Consider the following 25093-nt stretch of genomic DNA (forward strand, 5'->3'; position numbering starts at 1 on the left):
AAAGATGATTAATCTAGAATAATGTTGCAATGGCCGGAACTACGGAAAAGTGTAAAAAAATTTTTTTCACAAATTGGCGTCTGCCTCAAAAAAAAAAAGTTTTTTTGGATCACTTTTTCTGACTATTTCGAATTTTTAAAAAATAATAAAAATAAAAATTTGGGAATGGGACTAGTTCCAACCATAGACAAGCCTATAAAGAAGACTCTATACAAAAGTAAATCGGTCAATTAGAACCTGAGAAATTGTGGGTATCCGAAAAAGTCAGTTTTGAGAAAAACGCGTTTAAAGTTTCGCGTAAAGTCTTTTGTTCGATTAGTTCCGGTCGAACCAGTTTTGAATACCCCCTTAATCATAATCGTTCTTTCAGATCAACAAGTGAGCGTCTAGTAGAAAACTTGAATCCACAGGCACAGTACAAAATGTTCCCGTGGCAGTGAGATAAAGAATTGCCCGTAGTAGTAGACTCAAATCAGTTTCTCACACGTCGTTCTCAAGCGTTGGGCACCTCTGTGACGTCGTTGTGGCGAAGTTTGCGACAAGATCTCGCTTGACTACCAGAATCGTCGTATGTTCGTGAATTGGGCTGAGCAATAACTTGAAAATGATCCGGAATTTCATCGAAAAATCATCTTCAACGATGAGGCTCATTTCTGGCTGAATGGCTTCGTCAATAAGCAAAATATGCGTTATTGGTCAGACAGCAATACACACATACTCCATGAGTCACCACAGCATCCCGAAAACATTACGGTTTGGTGCAGTTTATGGCAGCGGCGTCATTGGACCGTACTTCTTCCGTGATGATCAAGACCGGAACGTTACTGTGAATGGGAATCGATATGGCTCAATGATAACCGAATATTTTTGGCTCGAATTGAATTATATGGACTTGGACAATATGTGGTTCCAACAAAACGGCGCCACAAGCCACACACCGAATGTCAGAATCGATTTATTGAAATCCAAGTTTTGTGAACGTGTTATATCACGAATTGGTCCAGCCAATTGGCCGCCTTGGTCGTACGATTTGATGCCGTTCGACTATTTCCTGTGGGGCTACATCAAGTCTATGGTCTTTGCTAACAAGCCAGCGACGATTGATAAACTTCGTACGAATATCGAAAGTGAAATTGCAGCAGTATCGGCCGATTTATGCTTGAAAACCGTTGAAAATTGGATTCAGCGTCTGGACTTCTACAAGCGTGCCCGTGCTGGCTTTGCAAAAGAAATCGAGTTCCATGCATAATGGCATGGACATATATTATATGTAGAAGGACATGAGTCAATAAATTGAACCCCATAACCACTTTTAAAATTATCAAACCTCAAACTGCATAAAATAACTGTTTTGATTTACCCATCAATACTTATGACATAGTGTGTTTAAACATAAAATTTGAACATATGAAATTTTAAAGTTAGCAAAATGAAAAAGATTATGTAACATTCTCGAATTTAAGTATATACAATTTTAGTCCCTCTGAGTTATGTTACCACCTGTTTCAAATTATTTTTCAATTAAATTGATAAAGTAAAGGAATGTAAATATTGATTAATTATAACATAAAAATTGATTAACAATTTTTAAAAAGAGTTGCCACCTGTTAAATTTTTTTCAATGAAATTTCAATAATAAATGAATTATTGGAATGATGATTGGGTATGTCAATATAATAAAAAGGTTTAAAGTTTAAAACAATTTTGAGAAAAGTTGCCACCTGTTTGAAATGTTTGTTCTTGATGAAAAAAAAAGAAATATAAAAATACTGGTATCAAATCGATTCATGATTAAAATTTTTTTTAAAAGCGTTGCCACCTGTTAAATTTTTTATTCAATAAAATTTAAATTATGAAAGAAATATTGCAAGAGGTATGGCATACCCATGACAATAAAAAGATTTAAAGTTTAAAAGAAAATTTGAGAAAAGTTGCCATCTGTTTTAAAGTTTTGTTCAATTAAATTGTTAATGCAAAAAATATTAAAGAAAACTGAAATCAAATTGAATTACGTTTGTGATTATTTTTTTGTTTTAGAAGAGTTGCCACCCTTTTATGATACTTTTTACATAACGAAATCGATAAGATAAAAGTAATATTTCAATATGATTGAACTACAAAAGCCGTTTAAAAGATATACAGGCCCTTAAGAAAAGTTGCCACCTGCTTAAAATTTGTGTTCAACTAAATTGATAAAATTAAAGAAATATAAGAATATTGGTACCAAACTAAATATATTAAAAAAAAAAATATTTCCACTGGATATAGATAAAGAAAGGGTACATATCTCTGATCAGAGTTGAAAGCCGTATAAATTTTTTTTAATATGAAAAAATGTTAAATATAAAACTTTAATTTTATAATATCTAAGCGACCTATCTCCTCGTTTTGTCAGACCCAGAGGAACTGAGTAGCTTCATCGTTGAGATTCCGAACTGCAGTAACAACAACTTGTTGAGTAAAGCTCCGTTCAATGCCAAGCTGGCAAAGACATAACATCGGCACCACTGCCCCAGTGCCACAAATTTGCATGGATACGAAAATATGTACTTGAGGGCAAGGAATGTGAAGGAATGAGGGAGAGTGTATAAAAATTTAAACAATTTAATTACAAATACTCACATAACAATTAAACGCAACGATATAATGAATGAGTTCAAAGAAAATAAACAAACTGCAGCAATGAAAATTGATTTGAGAGCACAATGTCAAAGGAGAGAGAGCGCATTGTCAAAGGAGAAAGCAAACTGCAGCGCTGTGTGCCGACAGAAGCGAAACTCATGCGTTACCTGTACAGTTGTGTGAGTAAAAGCGCTTTTGCAACGCGACAAATGAGCGCAGGCCGGGAGAGATTAAGGCAAATTGAGTAGGAGAAGAGGAGAGCGCTTGCGACTACTGAAAAAGCTCTCTGAAAATTGCACGCGCATTAAAAGCTCAAAAAAATTCGCATTAAAAATTGCAACGAGCAAAAAAACCCATCATTTTTTGCTTCTCAACTTGACCATTAGCGAGGTTTTTGCTTTGTTTTGATTTGCGCTGTGGTAAAAAAAACAGCAACAACTGCAATGACAAAACAAACCAGAAGGCAATAATAATTGCGGTGGCAGCGACAGAGGCGAGCAATTTTGTGTGAACACACAAGGTCAATGCTTTTGTTGCTGCTTTCCCACGCACAGCCAACAACACATGAATACAAACACACGCTTATACATATGTACATGTACATATATCTATACATACATATATATGTATATGTATGTATATATGTATGTATATACATATATACATATATATATCTATGTACACGTATGTAGCAGTGCTATGCACTTGCCACCCACCACCCAGCCGTACGGACGGACGTACAGCCATTGACGCTTAGCACATGCCACCTTTTATTGCGATCACCAATTTTATTGTTATTGTTATTTTGCTCGCTGTTTTTCTGTTTCTGTTTTTGTTTTCTTTTTTTTTTGCTTAAATGTTTTCCTTTCCAACGCTGTGTGTATTTTTTGTCGCTTGCTTACATACATATGCAAGTGGCTGGTGTGTGGTCACGTTTAGGTGGGTGGATGATTTTGTGTGAATCTCCGTTACTTTCACTAAATGAAAATTATGAACTGCAATTAAGCGAGAATTTATTACCATTTGAGGCTTTGGCAAACGCTTTCGGGGGCCGTCGCCTTTTCATTGACTCTAATGTGAATTTATTTGTTTGCTCTGTGTGAGTGTTGGTCTTTTTGTGTGTGTGTTTGTTGCATTCATTTTACAGTAATCGTTCGAACGTGTGATTTGCGCCAGACAGACGGACTTCTTGTGATTTTTGTAGTGGCAATGAATTTTCGAAATGTTTTTAATGAATCTGTTTTTAAAGTAACGATACTTAGGTGTGTGATTTTGCTGTAGTGTGGAGAATTTATCCTTTGGTATATGTTCCATATTGGTATTTAAATTGTTCTATAAAAATTTGTGACGAATAAAATTTTAAATCGAATGAGATTATGAGGACAAATAAGTTATTAGGATCGTAATGCTTTCAATTAGAAAAAGTTCGATGATTTTGCTTCCAAAAAAAAAATATTATCGTCCAGTCATTAATATTGCGAATATTGAACTATATTATTGTTAAGTTGGTAGGACTGTCCTTAATTAATATGTATGTCAAATATAAGTGCGACGTATCAAACCAGTTTGTTTACAGCAGCTGTTGAAGTAGGTACACCTCAGTTGTGCGTTGCAATGTGCGGAATCGTTGGGAATGTTATAAGAGGTTTCAAAAACACAAGCTTACAAGTGGCACAAAGCCTTCACGGACGGTCGAGAGATCGTTGAAGACATGCCGCGTTCAGGACGACCTTCGATCTCTTCAACTGATGAAAATATTAAAAAAGTGAAAGATATGGTGCTTGAAAATCATTAGGCAAGTGGTAGAGAGATGTCAAAAGAGCTCGACATCTCTAGCGAGTCCGCTTCACTTTCCTTAGACAAAACACATATCCTTCATGTATGTAGGAAGCAAAATTGCAACGGTATTTCACTTACCCACAACCAAACTAACATCGAATGTAAAACACAGCTGAAAATACTAGGATTAATTTTTGACTCTAATTATAACTTTAATGCTCACTGTAAATATGTAGAAACTTGTAACTCCAAGTCCATCGATTCCACTTCGTTAGCAGTTGTCACTGCCACAGGAGAAATTATTTGCAATTGGCTTCTCCCCTCAACGAGCTCTGTATTTACCGCTGAAGGAGCTGGTATTCTTCATGCAGTTAATCACGCAAAAAAGACGAAAGGAAAGTTCCTCATCTGTACCGACAGCAAATCGTGTATGTCTGCAATAACGTCTCCTTCCAATCGCAATCCCATAATAGAAGTTATCAGAGACGCGGTCATTGGTGTCCCTCAGAAAATCCAAGTAATGTGGATCCCTGGCCATGCTGGTATTACAGGCAACCACTTTGTAGCCAGAACTCCTGCCTTAACATACTACGTCTCAACCAAGCAAGACATTTCTAACCTTATTAAGCACAAAAGGCATCAAAAAAACGCAAGCGAATGGAAAACATTTAAACATCACTACGCGGTCATAAACCCAGCCAGAAATCGAATAATCTACTCGTCAACAGTTCCAACTAGCGCAATGAAGACATATACTCGATTAAGGATTGGACACACTATCATAACACACGCCCACCTACTATCGGGTAAAAGCCCATCCATTTGCCCCCTTTGCGATGACACCGCTTCTGTCAAACACTTACTCACACTCTGTCCGATGCTTCACCCAACAGCCCACAACTCTGGCAACATTGATCTCATAAAACTACTAAGTGAACCATCAGAAAAAAACGTGATGATTGTATATAGATTCTTAAAAACCAACGATTTGTTAAAATATATTTAAGCAACTTACATCTTTACTAACCCTTAGCAAATAGAATTTTGCATCTAGTTATAATTACAAGGCGGCTGAAGGCCTCGTAGCCAGTGCTGCGTTTATGTATTTATATAAAAAACTCTTTTTGTTATATGAATTATTATAAAAAAATAAATAAATAAATTTTTAGATACTATATTTGGGTATGAATCGTGTTCTTGCTCGACTCGTCCCGATAAAGCTGAATTTTTTTCAAAGAGAGTACCGTAAATTGGTCTCTTTAGACATGCTTGATCGTGCGGCTTGGATCCCACATTCATGGAGCACATTATAACTGCCGATGAGACATGGGTTTATAGGTTTGACATGCAAAGAAGTGAAAAATCATCGGAATGGAGAGAAAAAAACGAGCCGAAACCAAAAAAACTACTCCGAAGCCGCTCAAAAATCAACGTGATGCTCATTGGTTTTTACGATGTTCGTGGGTGCATCATGATTTTGTTCCGAATGAAGGAGCGGTCAAAAGGTGTATTGAGGCGTTTTCGTGAAAACATCCGTCGAAAACGGCCAGAATTGTGGAAGCACTATTCATCGATTTTACATAATGATAATGCACCAAGATTATTCCTTGTTCCTCAAACAGAAATTGCTGCTTCGGGGAATCCATTTTTTGTCGATCGAAGAAATAAAACAAAGTTCACTCAATGAGCTGAAGGCCATCCTAAAAAGTGCTTATGGAAAATATTTTGGGAAATGAAAAAATCGTTGGCATAAGTGTATTACATCTTGTGGGAATTACTTTGTAGGTGGCAAAATAATATTTATGAGTAATTAAATATTTTGCGTTTTATTTACAATTTCCGGGTACTTGTATGTCTCAATGTATTTATAAAAAAGTAAAATACTTATAAAATCCCACTTTTATTACAAATTAAGATATTTTTTAAAAAAATCCAATTTGACTTAATATGGGCAGATAAGATGGCTCTTGTCATAACTTACCTGATATGCCGAAAAAATTTTATTGAAAATAAAAAAATGTTACAAGCTACAGACAATGAAAAAGTCTAAAAATAGCTGTAACCCTCCCTGCTAAAAGAGTATTAATGATGCAAAAATGAAGGGAATAGGTTTTGATATAAAAAAATATGCCGAACTATACCGAATATCTTAGCCAACAATTGTTCGTCAAAAGATCAGCAATTGAATTCAAGAACTGACGACAACATCTCAAGATTAAAAATAAAGAATATACCCTGAAATTCTCTCCATCTGCTACTACATATGCCGTTGCTGCTGACACGTATGGGCGGAAGATTTCAGGGATGGTGAGCTTAGCTATCCATGTGAGACTTCTGTTTGTGCATGCAACAGTTTCGACATTTTAACTTAAAATAATCCAAACGAATAGATCATACTGATTCAAAAACGAAAATTATTCCAGGAATTTAGGTTGAGATCTTTAAATACGCAGCACGTACTCTACGCTCTCACCAATGGGTTAACTTAAGGTTAAGACTTAACCTTAGACTTTTGATAAATTCCAATAGACTCTAAACTCTTTAACTCATTATTGTGGAGAATTTTAGAATACACTTCAATATTCGGTTAGGTTAGGAGTAAAAATTTAGCAGAAAAGATTATAAATTTTAACGAAACAATTTCTTTCCATATCTTTTTCTGGTCTATTATTTGCGCCTAACCTAAAAGAAAAATTTTCGTTGTTAAAGTATTTCAATTTCGGCGAAAATTATACCCTTAGTCCTGCTATAGACTTAAGAATCCTTAGAAGCAAAAATTCTCCGTTAAAGCTCAGTTGGTTTGAACAAGCTTACCTGTCATGGATGTAATATTTATATTTTCTAAAACATCGCAATTTAGTGGATCTTCCCTCCTAGTACCATCAGACTTACAAAATAAATGAATATTCAAATTGTAATTGAAAAGTATCGAATACTTTTCTGGAACAGGCAATGGCGGACCTCAAGTGAAATTTTGAAAATAAAACTCTATAAACAGGATGCTGTAAGTAATTAGATTGCACGAAGATAACACTTGCGAAAAGAAAAATTTCCAAAAGCTGTTAATTAAAAGCAACGCATGAACCAGAAGGGCAACAACTTCACGACAAAACGACAAATGCAAACGTAAGCAATTGAGGTAAGACAAGTGCCGCCAAGAAGTAAGTTCTGCAAGAAGAAGAACAAGTAGAAAGTCCAAACTGCTTAAAACTAGCGACTCAAAGTAGAACCTTCGGCAGATGCGAAGAAAAATAGTTAATGGTAAATAAATAGCAGCAGCAAACGGCTTACTTACACGGTCAATGATGAACGGAAAAATTTATTATACTAAGGAAGAAACTGTTAGAGAGAGCAAAAGTTCAAACGGCACAGCTGAAAAACTCCGTGGATGAATGGCAAAGAGAGCGCCAGAGAGTAAAGCGACAAATTGACACCCACACAAAAGCTTTGTCACACGAATAGGTAAAAGCGCAAGCACTTTGGAAGACGCGACACGACAAAAGCTCCGAAGACGTGGATGCAAATTATTGTATTCGGTATGTAAGAGCATAAGTTGGCTCAATGCAAACGATGTTGTTGTTTGCGAATGTTGTTGTCGCATCTACCGTTATTGTTGTTGTTGGCTGTGGCGACCGTCGTCGTCAAAGTGGCTGTCGCGTGCATGCAACACAACAACAATAGCAACAACGTGCACTAGCACGTCAAAAGCTCGCAAACCACACGAACACCTACACACACAATTGTTGCCATTTAACAGCATAATCGCTTGCGTCTGTGTGTGCGGGCAAAGCGCAAAATGAAGAGAAACCGAAGGACGGACGCTCGGGCGGAAGACACCAAGCATTCACACAGCGAATTGGCAAAAAAATTTTCCCGCTGATTTCAGTTATCAACAAAGCGAGCAACAGTGAGGCACAACCGAAGCAACGGGCAGCCAAGCACAAAGCGAGCGCAAATATAGTCAACTCGAGCAGACGTGAAAAGTCGAAAAAGACGGTGGAAAAGCGTCGAAATTGTGTTGGCATGTAACGGTTTTTCACGTAGAAAAGGCGGTTAGTGGATTTCGGTGTGATTTGTGGTTAAATATTTGCGAATCACAAGTGAAGCAGAGAAAGTGTGACAAGTGAAATTTTTGGTGATTTGCTTTGGTAATATAACGGCATAAGTGTTTAAAATGCGATCATTTTTCTTTGTTGACAAAAGTGGAAGTGCTGCTAGGCTTTAAATAATTTTTTTTTAAACATGTTGAATGATTTTAAAACTATAAATCAAAATTTGCTGTGAATTCGAAAAAAAAAATTATTCCAGAATTTTTAAGTGCATACTCAGTGAAAAATGAAATTTTGCACCAAAGAAAATTTTTACAGATTGCAATAAAAATATTCTTTAAAAAAATTATGGAAAATAAATTCATATAATTTTTTTTTTAATTTTTTTCAAATAAATTTGATGTCAGGAAAATTTTTTTACTTTAAAATATTCTGAAATAATTTTTGATCGAAAATTAAAATAGTTTTTTTTTTATATTTTTTAATTTTTCTAAAACAAATTTGATGTCAGAATAAGTTTTTTGAGTTTAAAATATTCCGAAAATAATTTTGTTCGAAAATAAGCTTTAATTTTTATCTTAAATCATTATCAAAAAAATTTGTGCGCATCATTAGCGAAAGATATTACCGAAATTTATATGAAAGAAATGCATTGGCGAAAAAATATCAAACAATAACAGTAAAAAAAATATTTCGTATACAAAATTTTTCTATAACAAATTTTTTATACAAATTTGAGCTTAACTGGTTAAAAAAATTTTAAGAATAGTTTTTGAATACCCAAATTTTGATTAAAATGGAACTAACGTCAAGCTATACCACAGACTTGCAAACCATAGAATAAAAAAAAACGTTCGAAGCAATTTTTGAAAAAAGAGAAAAATTTTCAAATTTTTGTATTTCTTGAGTATAAAAATTGGATAATAAAATTGAAATTTTAATATAAAATTTCCAGCTGCCACTAACAGATATAACCAGTTTATAACCAGTAGATAACTATTTTGTAACCAAAATTTAAATTTTGTTTCAACTTGAGTAGTTTCTATTAAATCGTTAAAAAAAAAAATCAATATTTCAGATTTTTTTTAACGTTCGACTATATATCGCACCTTAAAATTAGTTTAAATTTATTTCTCAAAATTTGTTTTCAACAAAAAATAATATTTGAAATATTTTCTCATAAAAAGCCGCTGCAAAAGTCGAGAAAAAATCGAATAAAGCAGAGTAAAAAATATCAAAATTTACAAAAAATAAAAAAAGGAAACAAAAAAAATTACAAAAGTAAAGTTCCAGAGGTGAAAAAGTGTAAAATAAAGTTCAACTGCAACGCCGATTAAAAAAAGTCGAAAAAAATCTGTCAAAATTCGCGCAGGAAAAGCACGTCTTCGTCAGCAACTGCAACTAACCGTCAGCAGATAAACGCTGTTGGGCTAGCGGAAACTGTGCTCCGAACATCAGCTGTCAAAAACAACAAATTGCAACGACAACAACAACGCTAAGTCATAGCACAGCGCGGCGTGGTTATAATTTAATAAACTTCGCCAACTCAAATTCGTGAAAATTTCGGGTATGTTTTTTGTGTGTTTTTTGTCTTCACACACACACGCACACATGCCTGTTGGCGCGTCTTTAGTGAAGAAAATGAATTTTTGAAACGATTATTTTAAATGCTTCCGTTGAAGCAGCTGATGTTACCATGTACCATGGTTGCTTTGGTGGTGTTATGTAAATGCTTGTGTAGCCATGAATGTGGCTCCTGTCAGATTTGATCCATGAAACTCCCGCGGCGCCGGAAATTGAATGCGATGTATTGGAATTGTTGGATGGTCTTTGTATTTTTCATGAGTTGATGACTTGTTGACGTAGTTTTAGAGAATGTTGCTGAGATAACAGTTATGAACCGGATATGAATTCAGTATTTTCCGGTTATATTTGTTTGAGTTTCGGTTAGATGTGACTGTATGGGTTATTTCTTAACTATCGTTCTTTTTGCTATTACAAGCAAATATGCCTTGGGTTGGGCGAAGCTTTCATAAAAAACCTGTTAAATGGTTTTGAAAGAATTCCTATAAATTTCACACAACCATTTCAATTCCATTAAAAGAAAATTTGTTCGACAGCATTTGGATTTTGATAAAAAAATTTTCAGCATTTTATTTTCGACAGAATTTTTGTGGAGAGTTTATTTATTCTATCAATTAGTCATCCTTCATTTCGTTAGAACTTCGTTCGCTTCTTGGAAAAATTTGCATCGTTTAAGCAATAATGTAAAGTAATAAATATTAATAGTCCTCCTGTGCTGATGATTAAGGGTTATAAAAATGTAGTTCAGCGAAAATTTTTGCTTTTAGAAAACGTCTGTAAACTGAAAAGCAGCTAACAAAAGCTTAAAGCATTCACATTTTTTTTACAACGAGGATTTTATTGCTTTTTGGAGTAAAAATATTATTTTGGGAAGACAAACATTTGATGAAGTAAGCTTCCAGTAAATATGTATAAAATAAACTATATTCAGATTAAAAATAATTAATTTTTCTTAAAAGTTTTAAAAAGTTATAGGTGACGGGGGCTGAACTGTATTCCAGTAGGCAACTACATATAGTGGGTGAATAAGTAACAAACTTCGGAATGAAAACTATCATTATTTTGATAATAATAGTGCTTATTTTAGGAGCGCTCTGTATTTAAAATGTTTTCGAAAACGCTGCCACCTATTTGAAATATTTAATTCAATCCAAAGTATAGAAGAAACTAATTTTTAAATGATTATAAAACTAAAAAAGTTGAAGTAAACTATAGCTAAACCTTTGCCGATGAGAGTTGCCACATATTGAAACTTTTTATTTTATTAATACGATAAACTAAATTTAAAATTAGAGTACTAAACAGTTGTTATAATGAAGATATTTGTGATAAGAGTTGCCATTTTTTTCAATTTTTTTTTTCCAAACAAAAAACTTTAAGGGGATATTCTATTCTAGAAGCATGAATTTCAGGAAATTTTTAAAGTGTCGTAAAAAAAAGGCAATTAATATTTTTACTATCCATTTTTTATGGTGTTTTTATTGATATCTTAAGAATATAGAAAAAAAAATTTACAAAAAAAAATTAAAAATTAAAATAATTAGAGGGGGGGAGAGATAGGTGTAAAAAAAATGGCGCATCCTGGTGACATTGATCCTGACTCTCGTCTGAAAAAAAAAATCAAAGGAAATTCTTAATCAGTAAGGATGCTGTTATAGTCCCTATTTCAGGGAACACGAAAATTTTTTTTTTTGAAAAATGGCGTTTGCCTGAAAATAAAAATCATTTTTTGCGCTTTTTTTTGAAATTCCTGAATTTTTTTAAAATATTAAAAACAAAAATTTTGACAAGAAGCTGGTAGGAACGATAAAGGATTATATAAAGAAGATTCACACAAAATTTCAAGTAAATCGGTTATATAGAACTTGAGATAATACCGGTACCGTGTGGAAAAAAGTAGTTTCGAGAAAAACGCATCTAAAAAATCCGATACGGCCGAACCGGGCTAGGTACTGCGTCACTAAAGTAACTGTAGCTCTTAAAATAATTTTAATTTTTAAAAATCCTATGGAGGATATGTTCTTAAGAGTTTAAACTTTAAATATATGAAAAAAAAAATCGAATTTTTCAAAATTCTAGAGTAGAATACCCCCTTAATATGACAGTATGTATATCAAATGAGAGACATTTAAAAAATCTTGGACGTAAAAAAATATATTTTTTACATCTTCCCCAATTGGCATAACTAAACAAAGAAACCTACAAAATCTACAGTAATTACTTTTGAATATCCCTTTAATTATCCTGTATGAAATTCAATTTTTACAACACACCCTATAAATCATATATAAAGTGCTATTTTTCCAACTTATCTCGTGGAGACACAACCATCAAAGATGAATGAAACTAATGTTATCGGAAATGATAAAAAACCAACAAGTTCTTGTCCGAACTGACCAAGTAAGTTGACAACACAAGCAGTTAGTTGGCCGCAGCTGGTGCAAATGAAGGTCCCGCTTTTGTTGTTTTCTCGCTGCTTGAAGTTTTGGTTTTTGCTCTCTGGTTTATGCAAAGCACGTAGGAAAATGGTCACAAAAACCATAAACAACTGCAAAGAACAGAAGAACACAACACAAATACGTATATGTATATGTACCATAAAAAGACTCATATCTCTAGACGCATGTTATATGAGTGCTTCTTCAGCTTGCAGTGGCCAGTGTAGAATGCGACAAGTAGCCTGAATTTGTACCTAAGGAGGTTGTTTTCATATTTAAATCTACTGAGCTTATAACAACCCATTAGCAATTTTGCATGGCATATGTCTTGGAGTTGTTGCCACTGAGATGAAGGGTTCAGGTTCTACCATGTTAGTGGGTGGTGCGGAGCGGGCGCGCTCATCAGCAGTTCATTTCCGACTATATCTTTGTGACCGCGCATACATATGAGTTATGCTCGGAAAACTTCCCATGTGTATGGAGAGTTTGGTGCGTGGTCCTGCGTCGGTATACCACTTCACAATAGCAAAACTGATCTCACTTATGCAAAACAAATCTTGGTAGTATTGAAGGTAACGGCTGTACCACCTTAATGAGGTATCCACCTAATCTCTTGAAGTGATTCAACTCGAGAACTTTGTTGTTGCTTTTACATGTAATTTTTATTTATTTAATGTTTTTTTTGATATGAAAGCAGAATCAAGCAGAGAAATGGCGAATCGAAAACAACTCTAATAAAAAATTGTGACTTCTTTGAGTTTTCCACTTTTTTCTGCAATAAATGAACAGTTCATCATAGCTCTACCAGCAAAATCGGGAGCAATTAGTTATTTTTGGACCCACTTTGTATGGAATCACGGTACTGGGCATCCAAGGGTTATTCTCGCAGTTTGAAATAGCAAGCTTCTCTAAAATAGGCGTTATATTTGATAAAAAGTAAAAATAATTTAGATTTTCAACACTCAATGTGATTAATTTTGAAAAATTTTAAAATCTGTTGATATACATATGTAGCAGCCGATCTCCAGGAAAACCTAAGAAAAAGGTATCCGGAAGTGAGGAAAAATTTTCTGCCTAAAATTATCTCAAACCCAAAGGCAAAAAAATATTATGTCAATATATAAACAGTTTTAACTATAAAAGGCTAGCTAAAAGGCTAGTTTTGAGTTTTGACAAAATGGCGGCATCCCAAAAAAAGTTTTTGTGAAAAAGTGGGTTAAAAAATCGAAATGAATTATCAAAATTCGTTTTCCTTCGATCAATACCTGACAAACACATCTAAGACGAGTTTTAAGTCGATTGGCCGAACAATTTCGGAGAAGTTTTTCTCACCAACTCTGAAAGTGACGTTTCGAGTAAAACAGTTTTAAATTTTGCCGATTACACTAAGTTAAAAAACTCTTACAAATACGGTATCTTCGTAACCAATTGCCTTAACAACTTCAAATTTCCGGAGAATATTTTCAAAAATACAATTATTCAAAACGTAAAAAAAAATCTAGTTTTGGTTGGGTATATAGCTTTCGGGTAAATTTGAGTAAAAAACAGCCTTTTTCAACAATTTTTTTCTCATATAAAAAATGAAATATTTTATTAGAGTTTTTTTATTGTTACAAACATACGCTATTAACAAAGAAATTCTGAAATATTTCGAAAAAAAATATTTTAAACACCGCTATTGCGCGTCATTTCCGGTGACCCCTCGGAAAAAAGATGCGCCAACGCTGGCAGGATAACTCCTTATAGCATCATCTAAAGTGAAGTAAATACGTGTTTTAATTAAAACCCTAACTTGGAACTTGGACGAAGGAAAAACAAATCAAAATTGAATTTTTGGCAGACATTTTTACAAAAAAATTAAAAGTTCAATGAAAATTTCGCGACATTTTTCTCCAAATAGTTGTTATTGGAAAAGAATCTTTCGTCGAAGTCTTTAAAAAATGCATATCAAAGACCTGTGCAAAGTTTCATGAAGATCGATTGAGTATTTCTCGAGAAATCTTGCCAACCGACTTCAAAAACAAAGTTTCGAGAAAAACGTGTTTAAAAACGGCGCACTTGGCCTAGATAGCCTCGAGCGCTCAAGTTATCAATCTTCGAAACTACTTATTTCTCAGATCAACTTGAAAAATTAGGATAATATTCCAAAGGTGTTATAGAATTTAATAAGACTAACAAATTTTGATTTTTTGAGACCCGTAAACTCATGTAACCCCTTAATATGGCTAAAAAATATATTACCACATCTTTACCTGAAACTAATCTAGTAAACTTAGATAAATTTGACTTAGGCTACTTTCATTATTAATCACAGACTGGTACTTATATGTGTATGTAGAGGAGAAAGGCAACCTTAAAATGTAACAATGCTTAGAATTTGAAAGCGAAATCGGAATGATCGTGATCGGGGCAGAATATTTACCCAATATCTACTATATATCTATATCTACATAGATACATATTTAAAAATTTATTATTCATTTTCCTCTTAACCAACACACTTTAAAATTTTTTTGCCTGCAAAACAATAATAACACTAACAATATTAATTGTCTACAACAACGTCATTAGTAGACAGTGGCGTCAACATAACTGCAGTGTTGACCACTGCCAAAAACATGGCAAAAACAAGAACAAAAACAAAAACGTTTTGCTGCAACATCAACAGCACTCTCTGTTGGCTAATAAAATCGTTGTGGTTTTGCTGTTTATTAAGTGCCGTTATAGTACTTACACACATAAATATTTATACATTTGCTTATATACGAGTATGTATATTTTACATGGTCCCCAGCAGCTTCTTGGAGCCGCAGCTGGGCTCTGATTGTGTGCAGTTTGTTTTTGTGTGCAAGTTGTTTTTGGCAGTTTCGTAAACGGTTTTGCGGTTAAAGCCACCTTGGTAAAGGGCTTGCAAAACGTTTATATTAATTGTGTGAGGTAATGGCAACTTTTAGCTTAGAAACTGCCGAGAACCACATCATTAAAAGTAAGGGGGAGTCGAATAAATTGAATTTCCTCTAAACACTAGAATGCATTCAGAGCACAAGTTAAATAGTTTTTATTTCAAAAATGTGAAAAATGCGGTTTTTGAGAGATTAAGGGGTCTCTGTGGTTATTATTAACCTATGATCTTGTTAAATATAAGCATTTTAATTAAGGTCTCAATTAAATATTGCTTTAATATATTCATTTAAGACCTCATATGGCATGTCCGTATGTTTGTAATAGGTCAATTGAAAAGTCCAAGGCCAGTAAAATACATTTTTTGGCAAATTTTTTTGTTAATCTATTTTGTAGTATCATTTCATTTACTTCAAAATAGGCGTTCAGTTTCGGCGATTACCACTTCAATCGACGAAAAGTTCTTTTCAGCGCGCATTCTTTTGAGATTTGCGAACAGAAAATAGGTGCTGGAGGACAGATTTAGAGAATACCGTGGATGCGAAGGCAATTTAAAGCATAATTCATGGATTTTTGCCATCGTTTTCACTCACTTGTGACAGGGTGCACCATTGGCTTGGTGAAAGAGCACTTTCTTTTTCTTCAAATGTTGCCGACGGTTTCATGCTTCAAATGGTCCAATAACTCTATGTCGCTTTTGATGGTTCTTCCTTTTTCAAAGTAGCCAATAAAAACTATTCAATGCGCATCCACGCTTTCGAGCGGGTTCATCGTGTGCAGTCCACTCGGCTGACTGTTGATTGGACTTTGGTGTGAAATGATGGAGCCATGTTTCAAGTGTTGTCACATATCAACGCACAAAATCGATTTTGCGGTCATTCAAAGTTGTTTAATGAATTTTTTGATGTTTTCGCCGCTAACAACCTCTTTTGGGCGTCCACTACGTTCACCGTCTTCGGTGCTTATTTGACCATGTCTAGATTTAACATATCAAACCTTGATACTTATTTTCCTGGGTCAGTGTTCTGAAACTCGTCATCACGCCAAGTTTTTGCATTTTTTTCCTTCCAAAAAGCAATATTTTATCAACACGCGAAATACCTTTTTATCCAGTTTTTTACAATAACAAGAATTGCTTCACTGAAAATGATATAATGATCCAACAGTTGTCAAATTTCTACACGTGCTTTTTGAAGGTTAGAGCTAACAAAAAATCATATGAATTTATTTCTAGCAGCGCCATCTATTTGTCAGGCCGGAGACTTTTTAATTGACGTGCTATGTACGGGAATATTGATAGGAAATTTTGCACAATGCCTTTTCTCCTCAAGTAACTGCCCATTTGTTGGAACCGGCGATATCGGACGACTATATCATATAGCTGCCATACAATCGAAATCAAGTCCTTGCATGTAAAACTTTTTTAATTGAGATATTATCTTCGTGAAATGGGGCATGGATAATTGCCTAAGATAATAACGAAATCTCTGAAGAAATAATTCAGATCAGATCACTATATCATATAGCTGCCATACAAACCTACCGATCCAAACTAAGACCTTATATGGAAAACCTTTTAATTTTTGAACATATTGTTCAGAGCGGACTACTATAGCATATAGCTGATATACAAACTAACCGATTAAAATCAAGTTAGAAACCTTTTTACACTTTTTTAGTCTATGAGAAATGCACCATTGAAGGGAATTATGGCTTCGAAGTTAAGTTCTTTTTAGTCTAAGGTTAAGTACACAGTGAATCCCGAGGGAAAGTTTCAATGTAAATAAAATAAGTAGAACCTAAAATGGATAAAAATGAAAGAAACTTCTCGAAGTTAGTTTGGTTCATCCAATTAGATCCGATTTTTCCAATTTCTCGCTTTCAGCTCTAATTTGCTTAATGTTGCACTATGTGCTTGGCCTAAGGTCACGTTTGATGGTATTAAAAAGACAAGTCCGAGATACTTTAATATTTTCAGAGACGCTTTCATATTAAGTCTGGAGTTCCTGAAGGATATTTAGCTGACAAAAGCATGAAGCGCTGAGTTCTTGATCGGCTTAAGGACTGCGTCCAATAAAATTAAAATTGTCCGTTACAATAATGAAAAAAACTTTAAAATGAGTAGTCCGATTTTTAAAAACTAAAATATTTTATTAAAAAAATGTATTTCAAATTTGAGTAATGGAAGAAATAATCAAGAATTATGTTTTATTAAATTTTTTTTTTTTTTTGTTTATTTTTTTTTCCGGAACCCCGTCTATAAGTGGTTTTATGGTAGTGCCGAAACACTCAAAGCTACTGAAGACCACTTGAAGTCTTGAAGGTCTTTGATCACTTTTTTGTTGCCTTCAGCTCCCTTCTTACTAAAGCCAAGTATTTCTCAATCGGCCTTTGTTCTGGACAGTTAGGCCAGTTAGGACAATTAGGACAGTTCGCTTCTCTAGGTACTAAAATCACGCCATTCCGTTGGAACCCCTTTAAGGCTGTGACTTAAATTTTTATTGACTCTAACGGGTGCATAATATTATATATTCTGGCAATTATTTCAGAGCTACTAATATAAATTTTTTTATTTGAAATTTTTAATTGCACAGTATGGAGACAAATGTAGCGGACCATTTTATTCGACGCAGTCCTTAGATAATCTATTTAGGACACTTAGTCTCCGTTTTTTACTTTCTACATATTATTTTCGCAAGTAAGGAAGAAAGCTCTTATGAAACCTGTAAAATCATAAAATAATTTTTTTTTCAAAGACTTCACTGAGAGGGTAGAAAAGATGTTATAACCTTTTATTGACGAGTTTGCGACAATTACTTTTCCTAAAACAAAAAAAAGTATTCTTCAAATTATTACAAGTGTGAGGAAAATTTTTAAATGCTTTCAAAATATGTAACCAGAATTTCTAGTGCCAATTCTCACAAAACACACGAATACATATATCTACAATGTAGATTTTACATAGAAAAAACATGCTTGCAATGCGGCAATTCATCATAAACCGAAACAATTTCATGCTTGTAATTCCGCTCTCAGACTGCTGTCACTTTGTTTGCTTGTGTTCCATCGCTTTCGCTGCATTTTCGGTTTATTTCTTTGATTGCACATGTTTTTCGAGCCACTTTGAGACAATTCACAGCACTTGTTGTTGTTTGTGGGAAGCCTTTGTATTTTGGCACTTACGAAAACGGCGTGTATGTACCTACATGTATGTATCTATGAAGAATATATTTGTATGTACATATGTATGTGCGTTTGTAGAATATATTTCTATGTGGATGTGAATAAATATCGTTGCGCGTAAGTGTATTTGCGCCTGAAAGCGATTGTTTGCATTTGCGACATACGAAAGCGCCAGCACACATACTCCACGCGTCCGCTTCGGCAACGCATCGCTGCTTTTACCGTTACTTACACGGCAAACAGCAGCATCCTGCTCGTACTTTCGCACTCTTCGCGCCTCCGCTTAACGTCTCACTTACTATGTTTGCTCGTGGCGTGTCTTTGTCACCATCTGAACCGCAATTACTTTTGCTCTATTAAATTTTTGAGCATTGCAACGTGGCGTCTTCAGTTCACTCTATCAAACTCGAATACAGCGGCCCTCAACCTTGCCATGAAAGTGCTGCGCTAACTTCGTGTTTTCTTTATATCCACTTCACAATTTTTTTTTGCGTCTCGTACTCACTCTTGACTCGGCGACATTAAAATTTGATATTTAATTTCTTGCTGCTGTTTTTCTAAGCATTTTTCAGTTTCCACTTAGCTGAAATCGTTTCATTACCGGGCAAGTATTTTCATCGAGTTTTTATTTACTCTTCTCTGCGTTAACGTTTTTTCTTCAAGGACATTTAATGCGGTAAATTTAATGACTTTTCTGCTTTAGTTGTTTCGGCCTCAAAATGAGGTTATGTTTTGATTTGTTTCGGGTTTGTTGGCAATTAGTATATTCTTTTAAGCTTTTGTGGGTTGCTCGCTTAACAGCTTAAGGGGTTCAATTGTTTTTTGTTATTACTTTGAATTCTTTATTAAGTTATTCAGTGCCGTGAAAAGGACAATTTTATGGATGAAAGAAACTAAATATGATGCGATGAGGTAAGCTAAAGCATCTTCATCACAACAATAACCAATTCTCAATGTATCAGACACAATTATTTGTACATAAATTGCCGACAAGATATACTTATATAGTTACAATATAACCTATCACAGAATCATGTTTAGCTTTCATTACAGAATATATTTTATTTAGAAGTTTCCGAAAACTTTCCAGAAAATTCCGTGAAAGTTGTACCTAAGCAAAAATTCTGTAGTATTCTGGCAGGTAGCAATTCTATGTCAAAATACTTCTCAATTGAAGGTTTACTAAATACTTCCGCAAGCTCTTTACGCTTAACTCTGCTCTCAACATGGTCAACCTTTCAGTGGTTATAGGTTCTAACTAGACACTGACCGATCGGGTTTCGTGCAATAAGGTTGAACATGTTACCGGTTGCCAACTGCATTGACTTTTTGGATGAAGATGAGAAGGACTTTTATCAACACTCCGACTCGGGTGTGCCGATTTTGCCAGATCAAGAGGTCAAGGCATCACATACTTTTAGACATCCAGGTGAAGTAGCGAAACTAGAAATAAAACACCTATGCAGATTTGTATTAGGTTCATGGCGCTTTGTCGATAGCTATCAGCTACGCTGAGGGCTCGATGGCTGACCCAACCTAACTTAACCTACGTTTGACCTTCTTCTTTATTGACATAGACACCACTTATAGCCGGGTTTACAGCAGCGCGTCAGTCGTTCTTCCTTTTCTTTTTTGCTTGGCGTCAATTGGAGATTCCAAGCGAAGCCGGGTTCTTCTCCACCTGGTCTTGGAGTGGAGGTCTTCATCTTCCTGTCGTCGAATACTTTCAGAGCTGTAGTGTTTTCGTCTGTTCGAACTAAGCTAGCGTAACCGCTGTCTCTTATTTTGACGAACTACATATGTCAATGTCATCGTATATCTCATACAGCTCATCGTTCTATCGAATGCGATATTTGCCGTGGCCAACGCGCAAAGGACTGACTCATCAGATGTCATCATCGCCCATGCCTCTGCACCATATAGCATGACGGAAATAATGAATGAATTATAGAATTTGGTTTTTGTTCGTCGAGAGAGGACTTTGCATCTCAATTGCCTACTCAATCCGAAGTACATAGCAACTGTTGGCAAGAGTTATTCTACGTTGGATTTCGAGGCGCACACTGTTGTTGCTGTTAATACTGGTTCCCAGATAGACAAAATTATTTACGACTTCGAGGTTATGCCTGTCAACAGTGCCGTGGAAGCCTAGTCGCGAGTGCGACGACTGTTTGTTCGTCAGATGTCAACGGTTAGAATTTATAAACTTTGTTCAAAAAGATGATAATTTTATAATAACTTGGAAGTCCTTCTTTAACTGCTTAGCTTCACAAGACTATTTTTGGGATTAATTGTTTTTTGAGTTATCTTTATTACATATTTTTTTGATTGAATATTTCGAAAGACTTTCTTCACCTCTGGCAATACTATTTTGTGGTATTTCCATAATTTATTTTTTTTGAAAGGTGGCAACTCCTATTTAAGTTATCTTAATTTCTTCCAGCAGAGATATAGATAAAAACTTCACTTTTGCCGTTCGCATTGGAATACTTTTTCAGTACTACTTTTTCGCTGGATGGCAACGCCATTTCAAAATATTATTCAAGAAGCATCTCTTTTAAAATAATGTTATTTCGAAATTCAGTTACACAGTCAGTGTTAAGCCTTATTACGAGGTGAAATAAAAACATTGAAATGTATCTTCTTTTATCGCTCCCCAGTGCCTTTCCTCATAACGAGATCACCTTTTCAAATTTATTGAAAATTCTTTCCCCTAAAAAATATAGTATCAATAGTATCAAATAATTGGAGTTTTATAAAATAAGACGGCAATATCGAATTTACTGATTTAACATATCTTGCCTTTCAAAATGATAGTCGTATTAGATCAACACTATATGATATCATCAAATAAATATCTTTCGACATATATTTTCAAACCTTTTCTAAATTATTTTCAGGTTTTTTGGGAAACTTTCTTTCCAAAGGCTTGAAAACCAATCAATTGGAGGTGAATACAGATGAAAAAACGTTACGACCGATTGCACGTCTAAAAGAACCGCGTGATCTCTTCGCCCTGCCGAAAGACAAGGATCATGATTGCTCACAGCAGGCCCCCAGATGGCCGATTGAGTGTCAGGTGAGTGATTTGCACACTTCTAAAATGAAATACAGCGCCTAAAATGAATATATGCATCCAAATATCTCAATATATAGTCTTACATATGTATGTATATGTATATGTATGTATGAGTTAGTTGTTAGGTGTCAGCTAGTGAACAAATTGATTGTGTTCTCCATACACGAGTTGAACTAATGTTTTGCTGGCACATCTAGGCGACCTTAACTGCAGGAAATGAAAGTTACGAAAGGGGAAGTTGTTGCTGTTAACTGAAAGCCCAGTTTTCAGTTTTTCAATTTCTCTCGTCCAACCACAAGTTGCACCTAAATCTACGTACAAACGATGGGTGGATGGATGGTGAAAATTGAATTTGTGTCAAAAATCATATAGAACAAAAATCAATATGCGTAACGCATCTCTATTTTACTACAAACGGGCAGACAAGCGATAGAAGTGAGCTGCACGAAGTATTGGTGCATACCCTGTTGGAAAAATTTAACGAGAGCGATATTTTCTTTTATCGCAATTAATTAATTCATAGTATCCAGTGATTATTGAAAGTATCCTCCATACATATTCAAGGTTGCTTTTAACGGTTATCTAGTTTCGGTTTGGATGGTAAGCTTCAGATAAGTTGTCGTCTAGGTCATCCAACGGTAGACCCAGGAAACATGCTGTTTCGACGGGGTCGGACCATAGGGAGAGGGGTGTCAGATGTGTAGGCTTACCTGGGCATGCAAAGAGGTTGTTAGAGTCATGCGGGGACTCGTAGCATGCTTGACAAATATTTGATATGTCGTGGTCGATTCTGGATAAGTAGGAGTTCAATTTGCTACAGTATCCCTAACGATGCTGCGAAAGGGTCACTCTCGATTCTCGCGGCAACTCGAGCTCGTTGTCTGCAATGTGTGGAGGTTTAACTCCAAGTACGCCGTTCACTGAGAGAGAGTCGGTTGCGTACGAAGTCTGGTCGGCGTGTTGTCTTTTGTCGTCGACGTAGTTGAGGGAGGACCACTTGGTGCTCCTAGGAAGCGGTTCCGCTTCAAGTAGATGACTGCAGGGATGATTTGTACGACTGGCCGATTGCTTTGTATGTTACCAATAACGTTTCTTTGCCTTTTCCACGCTTAAATAGTTCATAGTCCACCTCTTCAACTTTGGAAATCTACGCTCCGTAGATATTTCGATGTCCTCAAGTAGCGTTGTGTGATTGATTGTATCAAAAGCTTTTGGTAAGTCCAACACTACGAGGATTCTCCTCTCACAGGGTGTTTTTTTGGTTGAGGCCACAAACTATTTGGGCGTTTATGATGCTAAGTGCTGTGGTGGTGTTGTGTACTTTTCGGAAGCCATGCTAGTGTTTTGCTAGACTTAGGTGGTGCGTAAAGGTCGGGAGTAGCAAGGCCTCAAGTGTCTTCATTACTGGGGAGAGGAGCGTTATCGGACTCCCCTTTGTTGGCGAGTTTCCCAAGTTTCAGTAATGGGATCACCCTTCCGATTTTCTACACATCGATTATTTGAAGAGTGGTCAGAGACAAGTTCGGGACCTTGGTGATGAAGCTTACTTCCTAGGTCTTCCAGAATCAGTATATTTATTCCATCAGGATTTACAGCATATTTTACTGTCTTACTATCAAAAGGGTAAAAATGCAGTTCAAGAAAGGCGAAAATTATGTGATGTATACGGAGAAGATTTGCTAAAATCTGCATGCAAATTTTCGTTTCGGAGATTTCGATCTTGAGAACGCACCACGTCCTAGAAGGCGTTTTAAAGCCAACATGGATAAAATAAAATCGTTGGTCGCTTCAAATCGTCGAATAACAACTCGAGAGATTGCTAAGATATTAAATTTGTCTAACGCAACCGTTCAGATGAAGCGTCTAGGATTAATTTCGAAGCTCGAGCTATGGGTTCCTCATGTAATTAGAGAACAAAATCTGCCTCGTTGGATTAACCAGTGTGATTAGCTTAAGAAACGTCCAAGAAATGAGCAATTTTGAAGCGTATTGTTATTGGCGAAAAAAGTGGATTCTTTACAAGAAGGAAAGGCGCAAGAGCTCATGGTCTGCAAAGCTTGAACCAGCTTAAAGCACTTAGAAGACAGATAGTCACAAATAAAGGTTATGTTGCCTGTTTGGTGAGATTTCAAGGGAATCGAACCTATACTAACCTGAAGCTGACAGAAAGGATATATAAATTATACTAAATGGAAAAATTAAATTTGATTTTAACATCCTAGTTGGTTTATGAATGAGAAAGAACCTCATTTCTCCAGTTTTTTTTATTCCAAGTTCGAACCTTGATCCAATCCTCATATACTATACAAAGTGTTTTTCTAATTTATTAGTTCATGACCATATTTTTTCTACAGGCGTCATTATTTCCACAATTGTGTGTGTGTGTGTGTGCTGGTGGTTGCTTGTAAAACGACAAACTCATAAATTTCAATCTGACGCGCTCATGTATAGTGTGCAAGACTGGGCGCGTGTTGTTGCTCGGAAGGCACGTAAAGGGTCTACATATAAGCCAACAGTGGCGCTGGATCTGCACGGGTTGTTTGCCTTTAATATAAGCATATTCCTTCATTGTGCGCGTGTGGGAGTGTGTCTAAAAATTGAATTAGTTTGCAGCTGTTTATGCCGCTGGGCGAGCAGCGGGGGTGGGGACCAGCAGCGGCGACGGCAAGTGGTTTACTTTAATGCGAACCGTATAAATCGAAGCGTATGGAGGCTGTCGGGGCTGTCCTTTTTGCAAACGTCATACGCTCACTCGCACTCGACAGCTGTTATGAGAATCAGCGCGAGTCTTCACCAGCGACCGGAGCGCCAACGCAGCTGTCGGTGGGTGTATGTGCATGTGCTTGTCGGAGCACTTGAAGATATACTTCGTTGGCGCTTTCAGTGGCCGCTCGGTCGCTTCACATGCGTGCGCATAATGATTGATGATCTGCAACATTCGATGTGCTTTGATGGTGATTTTTATTTGTTCAACCCAACCTCACCCGCATTTCAACCGTTTACGACGCTGCGCCTTCGCACCTACACACACATATGAGGGCATATGTATAAAAATTTACAGTTATGTTGATAGTAAGTATGTGTGTGTGTCGTAAAGGAGTTAAGTAGGTCGCCGTTAGTACTTTAAATTCAGCTCTGTGGTTAACTGCCTCGACCCAGTGGTTGGTGGTTGTTGGTTGAAGGCAGGCGGTTTCAATTTATTTATTTCGCTTCGCTTGTCTGTCGATACTTAAAGACTCTCCACGCAAACGTTATATATACATTCATATGTATGTACTCTGTGTGTGTAGAAAGATCTATTCTTCATTTATGCTGATGCTTGTGGATTTTTATGCATTTAGATTTATTTGCGGCGACGGCAACCGCGTGCTGAAATCAATATGACCGAAGTTTATTCGATTTTTATGACATACATATGTCAGAGATAATGCTGTCAAATTTGTTGCTTATGAATATAA

At 35.6% G+C, this 25093-nt stretch overlaps 2 protein-coding genes across 7 annotated transcripts in view; one reads left to right on the forward strand and one right to left on the reverse strand.

Moving 5' to 3' along the window:
• LOC120775196 (glutamine-dependent NAD(+) synthetase) overlaps positions 1–25093 on the reverse strand; it is a 182319-nt gene that overhangs the window by 43329 nt on the left and 113897 nt on the right. The window lies entirely within an intron of this gene.
• Positions 1–25093, forward strand: part of LOC120775195 (cytosolic carboxypeptidase Nna1) — a 166686-nt gene that overhangs the window by 28255 nt on the left and 113338 nt on the right. For all 6 annotated transcript variants that reach the window (XM_040105256.1, XM_040105250.1, XM_040105252.1 and 3 more), the window contains exon 2: positions 21457–21635. In XM_040105256.1, the coding sequence (XP_039961190.1) occupies positions 21457–21635 (179 nt within the window). The remainder of the gene's footprint in view (positions 1–21456; positions 21636–25093) is intronic.

The sequence above is a fragment of the Bactrocera tryoni genome, chromosome 4 (genome assembly GCF_016617805.1).
Source record: "Bactrocera tryoni isolate S06 chromosome 4, CSIRO_BtryS06_freeze2, whole genome shotgun sequence".
NCBI classification, from domain to species: domain Eukaryota; kingdom Metazoa; phylum Arthropoda; class Insecta; order Diptera; family Tephritidae; genus Bactrocera; species Bactrocera tryoni.